This window comes from Cetorhinus maximus, chromosome 34 (assembly GCF_964194155.1).
Source record: "Cetorhinus maximus chromosome 34, sCetMax3.hap1.1, whole genome shotgun sequence".
Lineage (NCBI taxonomy): Eukaryota > Metazoa > Chordata > Chondrichthyes > Lamniformes > Cetorhinidae > Cetorhinus > Cetorhinus maximus.
Window position 1 is genome coordinate 6,123,873 of NC_135912.1, and position 13,297 is coordinate 6,137,169.

At 49.5% G+C, this 13,297-nt stretch overlaps 1 protein-coding gene across 1 annotated transcript in view; it reads right to left on the reverse strand.

Annotated features, from left to right (window-relative positions):
* Nucleotides 1-13,297, reverse strand: part of LOC144671712 (IgGFc-binding protein-like) — a 57,352-nt gene that overhangs the window by 25,776 nt on the left and 18,279 nt on the right. The window contains exons 13-23 of the mRNA XM_078533726.1: nucleotides 12,651-12,722; nucleotides 11,810-11,881; nucleotides 10,898-10,969; nucleotides 9,917-9,988; nucleotides 8,293-8,364; nucleotides 7,098-7,291; nucleotides 4,333-4,474; nucleotides 2,345-2,631; nucleotides 1,777-1,925; nucleotides 1,481-1,609; nucleotides 548-686 (exon numbers count right to left, since the gene is read on the reverse strand). Coding sequence (XP_078389852.1) covers nucleotides 548-686; nucleotides 1,481-1,609; nucleotides 1,777-1,925; nucleotides 2,345-2,631; nucleotides 4,333-4,474; nucleotides 7,098-7,291; nucleotides 8,293-8,364; nucleotides 9,917-9,988; nucleotides 10,898-10,969; nucleotides 11,810-11,881; nucleotides 12,651-12,722 — 1,400 coding nt within the window. The remainder of the gene's footprint in view (nucleotides 1-547; nucleotides 687-1,480; nucleotides 1,610-1,776; nucleotides 1,926-2,344; nucleotides 2,632-4,332; nucleotides 4,475-7,097; nucleotides 7,292-8,292; nucleotides 8,365-9,916; nucleotides 9,989-10,897; nucleotides 10,970-11,809; nucleotides 11,882-12,650; nucleotides 12,723-13,297) is intronic.

Here is a 13,297-nt window from a genome sequence, read left to right on the forward strand (position 1 = left end):
CCACGAGTTGGAAAAGTGGCAGCCTATTGGTGCGCACAGCAAGATCCCACACCCAGATGAAGATCCAGGTCATGATATTGCCTCTGGTTTTGGTGGAGGGGGTAAATATTGGTTGGGACGCTGGTCAGAGCATCGTTGCCCCTTTTCGAATAGCTTTCCCGGGTTCTCTGAAGGCCTCACATGTGAGGGGCGGTCGGGATGGGCGTTCGTGTGTCACCCTGATAGGCGTCGCGTCCAGACTCGCTCCGTCGAGGGGGCAGTCGCTCGACAGACACTACTCGAGTCTCCGGAGTGGGTCTCGGACCCCACGACCTCCTCCTCCTCCTCCTGCCCCCTCCCCCCTCGGAGGTGAGGCCGCGCTACCCACTGAGCCGATCCGGCCTCTGAGCTGTGAGTCTCGGGCCTCAGTGTTTCCCCGAGGGGGCTTATCAAAGGGACCCGGGAGGGGCGGGTGGGGGGGTGGTGGTCGGAGAAAGTGTGTGGAAGGTGGAGGAACTGGAGAGATGGAGTCCCAGTGAGAATGAAGCCAGTCCTGGGCTGTACGTACCATGGGGTCAATCTTGTAGTGACAGGAGGCGAATGGGCCGTGTTGATCCAGCAATACCCCACAGTAGGAGGTTCCTTCATACGCCTCTCGCTCGCCCTCAGTGCACTGGGGCCTCACCTCGGTGTCTGTCGAGGTGCAGCTGGGGAGAAAGAAAAGGGGAAGATTTACACAGGGAACGACACCGGGCGTACAGCACACAAACAGAGAAGAAGCTCAAGAGGGAGCAGAGGCCATTGGGCCCATCGATGCCATCCCCCGACTATCCCCACCCGCCCCAGCTCCGCAGTCAACTGCGCTACGAGAAACCCCCAAAGTCTCCGCCCCGTTCGTTCCCCCATCACCACCTGGGAGATGGAGCCAAAGAGAAGCCGTGGCTTCCGGGGGCATTTCCAGCTTTTGGGGCGATTGGCTCCCATTGAACAAACAATTGGTTTCCTGAGTCGGAAGGCGGAGGGTTCGATCCTCACTCCGGACAGACCCGGAGGGCGGATATACAAAGGCAGTTTTAATTCGGGGTTGAACATCCAGTGGGATTCCTGCGGTCCGGTGAGTGTGGACAACCCCACCCTCATCGGTCTGGAGCCCCTAAATACCCTTCCCCATCCCACCCACCCCCAGCAACACCCAACCCTCCTATTGGCTGGTGCGAAGATGGTCACAACCACGTCCAATCGTTCCCGTTGCTGGGAGGCAGAGGCTGTTAAAAAGCCGGGGGAGCGTTTATAGCGGTTAAACGATTCTCCCACCGAACGGCGCAAGGATAGGGAAACCAGAGAGAGGTCAAGGCCGCCCCCCCAACCCACCCCCCCAGGCTGTTAATGAAGCCGGGAATCCTCCCCCCGCTTCATTCGATCCTCACGGTAAAGGGAGGGGCGAAGACGCCGAAACAGGAGCCAACAGGGTTCAGCCCTTCCCCCCGCCGACCCCACTCACTTCTCCGCCACGTTCCAGCTGTTCCCAAAGTCGTTGGCGTCTCTTGCGACCCGTCCCTCGGGGGTCCGGAAGTCGTCGCCGGGGATTCCGTTGTAGTCGCCGCACAGGCCGCACATCTCACCGCCGTAGCTGGGACAAGAGACACACGGGCGTTAGGAAGCCGGCCAGACGCTAGCGCGATTGTGGGTTGGGTTGGGGGGAGGTGGGGGGGGAGGGTGGAACAAGCGCCTCCCACTCCCCCCCACCTCCCACCCCTCCGATCGTCCGCGAGGCGCCAGGCGGCAGGAGGTACTTACTCGCTCGGGACTCGGACATCGGCGTGGTGACTGCCGTCGTACCTCACGGTCAGGCCGAAGTCGGTTTGTACCACCACGTGTCTCCCGGAGGGTTTGATGGTGACCCTGGGGTCCGGGCTGATGGGGACAGTCACCGGCTTTCCATTCACCTGAAAAACACACACGTGGAGAAATGAGGGGGGGAGGGAGGGAGTGAAGGAGGTAAGTCTAGGCCCCGGGGTTGAGGTTGCGTTTCTGTTCCAGGGAAGCGGAGGGGGATTAACTCCGTTCGAATATAATTCCAGAGAGCGGGAAGGGGATGTTTACATGGGAATGTCATGCTTGGATCAGAGGGTGTTCCTCCAGAATCTGTTGGGATCGAATTCCACTCTTCAACCTTCCACTGAGAGACCCGGTTTTCGTACAGACACAGAGGAGGGAACATCAGGTCAACAGGAGGCCATTCAGCCCCTCTAACCCAAATCAGATTGTGGCTGATCCCTATTTCAACTCCACCTTTGCTCCATATCCCTCGATCTCTTCACTCAACATTAATCTAACGATGGGTTTCTCAACACTTTCGATGGACGGGGTTGGGTGGGGTGGGGGCGAGTGTAAGGATGTCTCCTCTCACCTGGACGACTCTGTTCCTGAGGACCGACACGGTGATGCCGTAGACGCTGACGTAGACCGCTCGGACGTAAGAGACGGCCGTGTTCCCGTGGCGATGCTCGTTGGCCGCGTAGACGGCGAAGGGGGTCCGGCTGGTGTTGCAGGTCTTGGCCAGCACGTAAGTGCAGTTCCCTTGGAAGTTAAACTTCCTCTTGTCGAAGGAGGTATAGTGAGGATCTCCGGATGCCGTACACGTGGACGACCCTGAGGAGAAACATTGAGTGAACGCTCGAGCAGAGATCCAGGGAGGAACGTGACCCCTCAATATTTTGACCAGGTTCTGAACGGAGAATTGAACTATGGGCCAAACCCCCCGCCCCCATATTGTCAGCAAAATATTTTTTTCATCTTTCATCATCTCCCCTTTGCTGGAGTATATTGCCCTGGGTGATGGGTTTTGATATATTTTACACAGCTGGATTTGGGTCTATCAGCCTCATTCTCAAAGCCTGTGACCTTGGGAATGTCACCAGCAGCAACAGGTGGACATGATGAAAATGGTGAATTGTCCGGCCTCGGGTGGTTTAACTTGTGAAGTGATAAGTTACGCTGGGCAAAATCAGGAGCGATTAAAAAAAAGAAATAATTTACTTATAAAAAGGGGTTGTTGGAACAGAGAGATGTGTGTGTGTGCGTGTGCGTGTGAGTGGGTGGGTGGGCGTGTGAGTGGTGGGTGGGTGTGTGTGTGAGAGTGGGTGGGTGTGTGAGTGGGTGGGTGTGTGAGTGGGTGGGTGGGTGTATGTGTGTGTGAGAGTGGTTGGGTGTATGTGTGTGAGAGTGGGTGTGTGTGCGTGTGTGTGAGAGTGGATGGGTGTGTGAGAGTGGGTGTGCATGTGAGTGGGTGGGTGTGTGGGTATGCGTGTGAATGGGTGGGTATGTGTGTGTGTGAGAGTGAGAGTGTGTGTGTGTGCTTGTGTGTGTGTTTGTGTGTGTGTGTCTGTGTGTGTGTGTGTGTGTGTGTGTGTGTGTCTGTGTGTGTGTGTGTGTGTTTGTGTGTGTGTCTGTGTGTGTGTGTCTGTGTGTGTGTGTGTCTGTGTATGTGTGTGTGTGTCTGTGTGTGTGTGTGTGTCTGTGTGTGTGTGTGTGTGTCTGTGTGTGTGTATGTGGTGTGTTCACACGTACACAAATCTTTGAAGGTGACTAAAAGAAGTTGAGAGACATTAAAAAGGTGTATGGATCTCCGAGACTGGGTAAACATTACCATTCAACCTCTACCACACAGGAGGAGGCCATTTGGCCCCAGGTACATTTGCATCAAACAGAATAACACGCAAGTTATGTTCAACTTTCAGAACCAGTTCGGCCTCAGCTACTGGACTGTGTCCAATTCCGGGCATCGCACTTAAGGATGTGGAGGCTTTGGAGAGAGTGCGGAGGAGATGTGTCAGAAAAGGGACCAGGGATGAGGGAACTCAGTGAATGTAGAGAGAGATGGGAGAAGCTGGGATTGTTCTCCTTGGAGCAGAGAAAGGGGAGATCAAATCGAGGACGTTCAAAGTCATGAAGGGTTTTGATAGAGATAAAGAGAAAGTGTTTCCAGAGGCAGGAAGGTCAGGAACCAGAGGGACACAGGTTGAAGATAATCAGGAAAAGAACAGGAGGGAAAATGGGAAAACTAATAGACAGAGGTGCTGTGACCTGGGAGGTGCTGCCAGAAAGGGCGGTGGGAGCAGATACAATAGGAACTTTCAGAAAGGGATTTGGACGAATACTTGAAAGGGAAAAATTGGCAGGCGATGGTCGAGGGTGAATCGGATGGTTCCCTCATGGAGCCGGCACAAGGTACCAATGGGCCGAATGGCCTCCTCCTGTGAGGTAAGTGGTTGAATGGTCATGTTCACCCAGTCCCGGGAGGTCCAGGTCCCTTCGTCCCGGGGCGTCAGTAACGAGGAGAGTCAGCCTTACCTTTGGGGAAGCAGCCATTAACGCCACCAATGTCTCCGCAGTACTCGTCCGCAGCACAGCTCATGTTGGCGCACTGGACGCTGAAGTTTCCAAGGCAACGGCAGACGGCGGTACATCCATCTGACCAGATAATCTGACCCGGCTGCAGGAGGCAACGGAAACAATCAGAGCTTTGACGACCCCCAGGGGAATGCAGGGCACGGAGGGTGGGTGATTGACACTCACGGACAGACGGATAGAATTCAGCTTATTAACACCGCGTGGACCCAGAACCGTGTTCAGTACAGAATCGATTTGGCACAGGGTCATCCCAGGGCAATGATTATACTGGGCACAGGGTCACTACAGGGCAGTGATTATACTGGGCACAGGGTCATCCCAGGGCAGTGATTATACTGGGCACAGGGTCATCCCAGGGCAGTGATTATACTGGGCACAGGGTCACTACAGGGCAATGATTATACTGGGCACAGGGTCATCCCAGGACAGTGATTATACCGGGCACAGGGTCATCCCAGGGCAGTGATTACACCGGGCACAGGGTCACTACAGGGCAGTGATTATACTGGGCACAGGGTCATCCCAGGGCAGTGATTATACCGGGCACAGGGTCATCCCAGGGCAGTGATTATACTGGGCACAGGGTCATCCCAGGGCAGTAATTATACCGGGCACAGGGTCATCCCAGGGCAGTGATTATACTGGGCACAGGGTCATCCCAGGACAGTGATTATACTGGGCACAGGGTCATCCCAGGGCAGTGATTATACTGGGCACAGGGTCATCCCAGGACAGTGATTATACTGGGCACAGGGTCACTACAGGGCAGTGATTATACTGGGCACAGGGTCATCCCAGGACAGTGATTATACCGGGCACAGGGTCATCCCAGGGCAGTGATTATACCGGGCACAGGGTCACTACAGGGCAGTGATTATACTGGGCACAGGGTCATCCCAGGGCAGTGATTATACCAGGCACAGGGTCATCCCAGGGCAGTGATTATACTGGGCACAGGGTCATCCCAGGGCAGTAATTATACCGGGCACAGGGTCATCCCAGGACAGTGATTATACTGGGCACAGGGTCATCCCAGGGCAGTGATTATACTGGGCACAGGGTCATCCCAGGGCAGTGATTATACTGGGCACAGGGTCTTCCCAGGACAGTGATTATACCGGGCACAGGGTCATCCCAGGGCAGTGATTATACCGGGCACAGGGTCACTACAGGGCAGTGATTATACTGGGCACAGGGTCATCCCAGGGCAGTGATTATACCAGGCACAGGGTCATCCCAGGGCAGTGATTATACCGGGCACAGGGTCATCCCAGGGCAGTAATTATACCGGGCACAGGGTCATCCCAGGGCAGTGATTATACTGGGCACAGGGTCATCCCAGGACAGTGATTATACTGGGCACAGGGTCATCCCAGGGCAGTGATTATACTGGGCACAGGGTCATCCCAGGGCAGTGATTATACTGGGCACAGGGTCTTCCCAGGACAGTGATTATACTGGGCACAGGGTCACTACAGGGCAGTGATTATACTGGGCACAGGGTCATCCCAGGGCAGTGATTATACTGGGCACAGGGTCATCCCAGGACAGTGATTATACTGGGCACAGGGTCACTACAGGGCACTGATTATACTGGGCACAGGGTCACCCCAGGACAGTGATTATACCGGGCACAGGGTCATCCCAGGACAGTGATTATACTGGGCACAGGGTCATTACAGGGCAGTGATTATACTGGGCACAGGGTCACTACGGGGCAGTGATTATACTGGGCACAGGGTCACTACAGGGCACTGATTATACTGGGTACAGGGTCACTACAGGGCAGTGATTATACTGGGCACAGGGTCACCCTAGGGCAGTGATTATACCGGGCACAGGGTCACTACAGGGCACTGATTATACTGGGTACAGGGTCACTACAGGGCACTGATTATACTGGGTACAGGGTCACTACAGGGCAGTGATTATACTGGGCACAGGGTCACCCCAGGGCAGTGATTATACTGGGTACAGGGTCACTACAGGGCAGTGATTATACTGGGCACAGGGTCATCCCAGGACAGTGATTATACTGGGCACAGGGTCACTACAGGGCAGTGATTATACTGGGCACAGGGTCATCCCAGGACAGTGATTATACTGGGCACAGGGTCATCCCAGGACAGTGATTATACTGGGCACAGGGTCTCTACAGGGCAGTGATTATACTGGGCACAGGGTCACTACAGGGCAGTGATTATACTGGGCACAGGGTCACTACAGGGCAGTGATTATACCGGGCACAGGGTCACTACAGGGCAGTGATTATACCGGGCACAGGATCACTACAGGGCAGTGATTATACTGGGCACAGGGTCACTACAGGGCAGTGATTATACTGGGCACAGGGTCACCCCAGGGCAGTGATTATACTGGGCACAGGGTCACCCCAGGACAGTGATTATACTGGGCACAGGGTCACTACAGGGCAGTGATTATACTGGGCACAGGGTCATCCCAGGACAGTGATTATACTGGGCACAGGGTCACTACAGGGCAGTGATTATACTGGGCACAGGGTCACTACAGGGCAGTGATTATACTGGGCACAGGGTCACCCCAGGGCAGTGATTATACTGGTTAACGTAACCCCGACGCCAGCGCCCTCCGCATTATGAGTCCGGTAAGATTGGCTGTGGGTTTCCAGCGGATCATTCAAGCGCCCAGAGATCACCCACCCCAGCGGGCGGCCTCGTGCTTACCTGGTAGTAGGAGTCACCGTGGGTACAGCCGCACTGCTCCGCGGGAACGCACCTACCCCCGGTCTGGAAAAACCCTTCGTCGCAGACACAGCCTCCGGCCACGCAGGTGTCCGAACAGCCCGGTCTGGGCCGGTCACAGCGAGGAGAGCAGCCACTGCCGCAGGGGTCAAAGTGCGAGTGGGGTGGGCAGGAGTCTGGAAAAGAGAGAAACGCGTGACATTGGCGGCGAAAGTACACCGGCCCCCATCAGGAGGGGAGGGCCGCTCGCTGGATCGCACCGTGACCAGCCAATCCCGAAACCCACCGACACGGTGACGGGGACTAAAGTCCTCGGAGAATCTCCCAGGAATATACAGAACAACAACGAACCCAGGGGGGACAGTCATTCTCCATCCGTCAAATATATCACACTCACCTGGATAACAGATTTTCAAGGGGGAGGTACATACAGGAGATTAAAAGGGTGGTTTAGATATAGAATAACAAATATCCAAGTGCGAGTTACAGACTGGCATCTAATCGAGGGGTTCGGGGTGGTTTATATATAGAATAACAGATACCCGGGAGTGAGTTACAGACTGGAATCTAATCGAGGGGTTCGGGTGGTTTATATATAGAATAACAGATACCCGGGAGTGAGTTACAGTCTGGAATCTAATCGAGGGGTTCGGGGTGGTTTATATATAGAATAACAGATACCCGGGAGTGAGTTACAGACTGGAATCTAATCGAGGGGTTCGGGTGGTTTATATATAGAATAACAGATACCCGGGAGTGAGTTACAGACTGGAATCTAATCGAGGGGTTCGGGGTGATTTATATATAGAATGACAGATACCCGGGAGTGAGTTACAGACTGGAATCTAATCGAGGGGTTCGGGGTGGTTTATACAAAGAATAACAGGTACCTGGGAGTGAGTTACAGGCTGGAATCTAATCGAGGGTTTCAGGGTGGTTTATATATAGAATAACAGATACCTGGGAGTGAGTTACAGGCTGGAATCTAATCGTCGGGTTCGGGGTGGTTTATATATAGAATAACTGATACCCGGGAGTTAGTTACAGACTGGAATGTAACCGAGGGTTTCACAGAGATTACAACAAGGAATTGACAAGTCTATAACTGAGATATTGGGTGTTTTATGACTCTCTGGAATCCATTATGTACAATATTTTCCCTCAGTCCTGTCCTCACCTGGATGAATGTTCTCCTGTGTTGTGGTGGGTTTTGAACTGGTTCCTGGTGATTTGGTGGTTGGTGTGGAATCTGTTATCAAAAATCGGAAAGATACTGAGATTAAATATAGAATAACAGATATTCAAGAACATACACACGAGACACACACTCATACAAGAGGCTCTAAACAAGGAATTTTGTTGTATATGAGTATAATAAAAGAAATGTGGGAGTGTGTAACAGGCTGGAATCTGATCGAGGTGTTTGAGTGGTTTATATTTAGGCTAAAATTTACCTGGGAGTGATTTACAGACTGGAATCTAATTGAGGTGTTCGGGTTGGTTTATATATAGAATAACGATACCCGGGATTGAGTTACAGATCGGAATCTAATCGAGGGGTTCGGGGTGGTTTATATATAGAATAGCAGATTTTCAGGAGTGAGTTACAGGCTGGAATCTAATCGAGGGGTTCGGGGTGGTTTATATATAGAATAACCGATACCCGGGAGTGAGTTACAGACTGGAATCTAATCGAGGCGTTCGGGGTGGTTTATATATAGAATAACAGATACCCGGGAGTGTGTTACAGACTGGAATCTAATTGAGGGGTTCTGGGTGGTTTATATACAGAATAACTTATACCCCGGAGTGAGTTACGGACTGCAATCTAATCCAGGGATTCGGGGTGTTTTATACAAAGAATAACAGGACCCGGGAGTGGGTTACAGACTGGAATCTAACTGAGGGGTTCTGGGTGGCTTATATACAGAATAACAGATACCTGGGAGTGAGTTACACAATGGAATCTAATCGAGGGGCTCGGGGGGTGGGGTTTATACAAAGAATAACAGGTACCTGTGAGTGAGTTACAGACTGGAATCTAATCGAGGGGTTCAGGGTGGTTTATATATAGAATAACAGATACCTGGGAATGAGTTACACAATGGAATCTAATCGAGGGGCTCGGGGGGTGGGGTTTATACAAAGAATAACAGGTACCTGTGAGTGAGTTACAGACTGGAATCTAATTGAGGAGTTCAGGGTGGTTTATATATAGAATAACAGATACCTGGGAATGAGTTACACAATGGAATCTAATCGAGGGGCTCGGGGGGTGGGGTTTATACAAAGAATAACAGGTACCTGTGAGTGAGTTACAGACTGGAATCTAATTGAGGAGTTCAGGGTGGTTTATATATAGAATAACAGATACCTGGGAGTGAGTTACAGACTGGAATCTAATCGAGGGGTTCAGGGTGGTTTATATATAGAATAACAGATACCCGGGGGTGAGTTACAGACTGGAATCTAATCGAGGGGTTCGGGGTGGTTTATATATAGAATAACAGATACCCAGGAGTGAGTTACAGACTGGAATCTAATCGAGGGGTTCAGGGTGGTTTATATATAGAATAACAGATACCCAGGAGTGAGTTACAGACTGGAATCTAATTGAGGGGTTCAGGGTGGTTTAGATATAGAATAACAGATACCCGGGAGTTAGTTACAGACTGGAATCTAACTGAGGGTTTCACAGAGATTACAACAAGGAATTCAGAAGTCTATAACTGAGATATTGGGTGTTTTGAGACTCTCTGGAATCCATTCTGTACAATATTTTCCCTCATTCCTGTCCTCACCTGGATGAATGTTCTCCTGTGTTGTGGTGGGTTTTGAACTGGTTCCTGGTGATTTGGTGGTTGGTGTGGAATCTGTTATCAAAAATCAGAAAGATGCCGAGATTAAATATGGAATAACAGATATTCAAGAACATACACACGAGACACACATTCATACAAGAGGCTCTAAACAAGGGATTTTGGTGTATATGAGTATAATAAAAGAAATGTGGGAGTGCGTAGCAGGCTGGAATCTGATCGAGGTGTTTGAGTGGTTTATATTTAGACTAAAATTTACCTGGGAGTGATTTACAGGCTGGAATCTAATCGAGAGGTTCGGGGTGGTTATATATGGAATAACAGACACACGGGAATGAGTTACAGGCTGGAACTTAATCGAGGAGTTCGGGGTGGTGTAAATATAGAATAACAGATAGCCGGGAGAGGGTTACAGATTGGAATCTAATTGAGGGGTTCGGGTGGTTTAGACAAAGAATAACAGATACCCAGGAGTGAGTTACAGACTGGAATCTAATCGAGGGTTTCAGGGTAGTTTATATACAGAATAACAGATATGCGGGCGTGAGTCGCAGTCTGGAATCTAATCGAGGGGTTCGGGGGGGTTTATATATAGAATAACAGATACCTGGGAGTGAGTTATAGACTGGAATCTAATCGAGGGGTTCGGGTGGTTTATATATAGAATAACAGATACCTGGGACTGAGTTACAGACTGGAATCTAATCGAGGGGTTCGGGTTGGTTTATATATAGAATAACAGATACCCAGGCGTGAGTTACAGACTAGAATCTAATCGAGGGGTTCGGGGTGGTTTATATATAGAATAGCAGATACCTGGGTGTTAGTTAAAGACTAGAATCTAACCAAGGGTGTCACAAAGATTACAACAAGGAATTGAGAAGTGTATAACTGAGATATTGGGTGTTTTGGGACTCTCTGGAATCCATTCTGTACAATATTTTCCCCCAGTCCTGTCCTCACCTGGATGAATGTTCTCCTGTGTTGTGGTGGGTTTTGAACTGGTTCCTGGTGATTTGGTGGTTGGTGTGGAATCTGTTATCAAAAATCGGAAAGATACCGAGATTAAATATAGAATAACAGATACTCAAGAACGTACACACGAGACACACATTCATACAAGAGGCTCTAAATAAGGGATTGTAGTGTTTATAAGTAGAATGAAAGAAATGTGGGAGTGCGTAGCAGGCTGGAATCTGATCGAGGTGTTTGAGTGGTTTATATTTAGACTAAAATTTACCTGGGAGTGATTTACAGACTGGAATCGAATCGAGGGGTTCGGTGTGGTTATATATGGAATAATAGATACACGGGAATGAGTTACAGACTGGAACTTAATCGAGGGGTTCGGGGCGGTGTAAATATAGTATAACAGATAGCCGGGAGAGGGTTACAGATTGGAATCTAATTGAGGTGTTCGGTGTGGTTTATATATAGAATAACAGTTACCCAGGAGTGAGTTACAGACTGGAATCTAATCGAAAGGCTCGGGGTGGTTTATACGAAGAATAACAGATACCTGGGAGTGAGTTACTGTCTGGAATATAATCTAGGGGTTTGGTCTGGTTATATATAGAATAACCGATACCCAGGAGTGAGTTACAGACTGGAATCTAATCGAGGGGTTCGGGGTGGTTTATATATAGAATAACAGATACCTGGGAGTTAGTTACAGACTGGAATCGAATCGAGGGGTTCGGGGTGGTTTATATATAGAATAACAGATACCCGGGAGTCAGTTACATACTGTAATGTAACTGAGGGTGTCACAGAGATTACAACAAGGAATTCAGAAGTCTATAACTGAGATATTGGGTGTTTTGGGACTCTCTGGAATCCATTCTGTACAATATTTTCCCTCAGTCCTGTCCTCACCTGGATGAATGTTCTCCTGTGTTGTGGTGGGTTTTGAACTGGTTCCTGGTGATTTGGTGGTTGGTGTGGAACCTGTTATCAAAAATCGGAAAGATACCGAGATTAAATATAGAATAACAGATATTCAAGAACATACACACGAGACACACATTCATACAAGTGGCTCTAAACAAGGGATTTTGGTGTATATGAGTATAATAAAAGAAATGTGGGAGTGCGTAGCAGGCTGGAATCTGATCGAGGTGTTTGAGTGGTTTATATTTAGACTAAAATTTACCTGGGAGTGATTTACAGACTGGAATCTAGTCGAGTGGTTCGGGGTGGTTTATATATGGAACAACAGATTCCCGGGAGTGAGTTACAGACTGGAATCTAATCGAAGAGTTCGGTGTGATTATATATGGAATAAGAGGTACCCGGGAGTGAGTTATAGACTGGAATCTAATCGAGGGGTACGGGGTGGTTTATATATAGAATAACAGATACCCGGGAGTGAGTTACAGTCTGGAATCTAATCGAGGGGTTCGGGGTGGTTTATATATAGAATAACAGATACCCGGGAGTGAGTTACAGACTGGAATCAAATCGAGGTGGTGGGGTGGTTTATATATAGAATAACTGATACCCGGGAGTGGGTTACAGACTGGAATCTAATCGAGGGGTTCGGAGTGGTTTATATATAGAATAACAGATACCCGGGAGTGAGTTACAGACTGGAATCTAAACGAAGATGTTACAAAGATTACAACAAGCAAGTCAGAAGTTTATAACTGAGATATTGGGTGCGTTATGACTCTCTCGACTCAATCTTAACAATATTTTCCCCCAGTCCTGTCCTCACCTGGATGAATGTTCTCCTGTGTTGTGGTGGGTTTTGAACTGGTTCCTGGTGATTTGGTGGTTGGTGTGGAATCTGTTATCAAAAATCAGTAAGATACCGAGATTAAATATAGAATAACAGATATTCAAGAACATACACACGAGACACACATTCATACAAGAGGCTCTAAACAAGGGATTTTGTTGTATATGAGTATAATAAAAGAAATGTGGGAGTGCGTAACAGGCTGGAATCTGATCGAGGTGTTTGAGTGGTTTACATTTAGACTAAAATTTACCTGGGAGTGAGTTACAGACTGGAATCTAATCGAGGGGTTCGGGGTGGTTTATATATAGAATAACAGATACCAGGGAGTGAGTTACATGCTGGAATCTAATCAAGGGGTTCGGTGGGGTTTATATATAGAATAACAGATACCCGGGAGTGAGTTACAGGCTGGAATCTATTCGAGGGGTTCGGTGGGGTTTATAAAAGAATAACAGATACCCGGGAGTGAGTTACAGGCTGGAATCTAATAGAGGGGTTCGGGGTGGTTTATATATAGAATAACAGATACCCGGGAGTGAGTTACAGACTGGAATCTAATCGAGGGGTTCGGGGTGGTTTATATATAGAATAACAGATACCCGGGAGTCAGTTACAGGCTG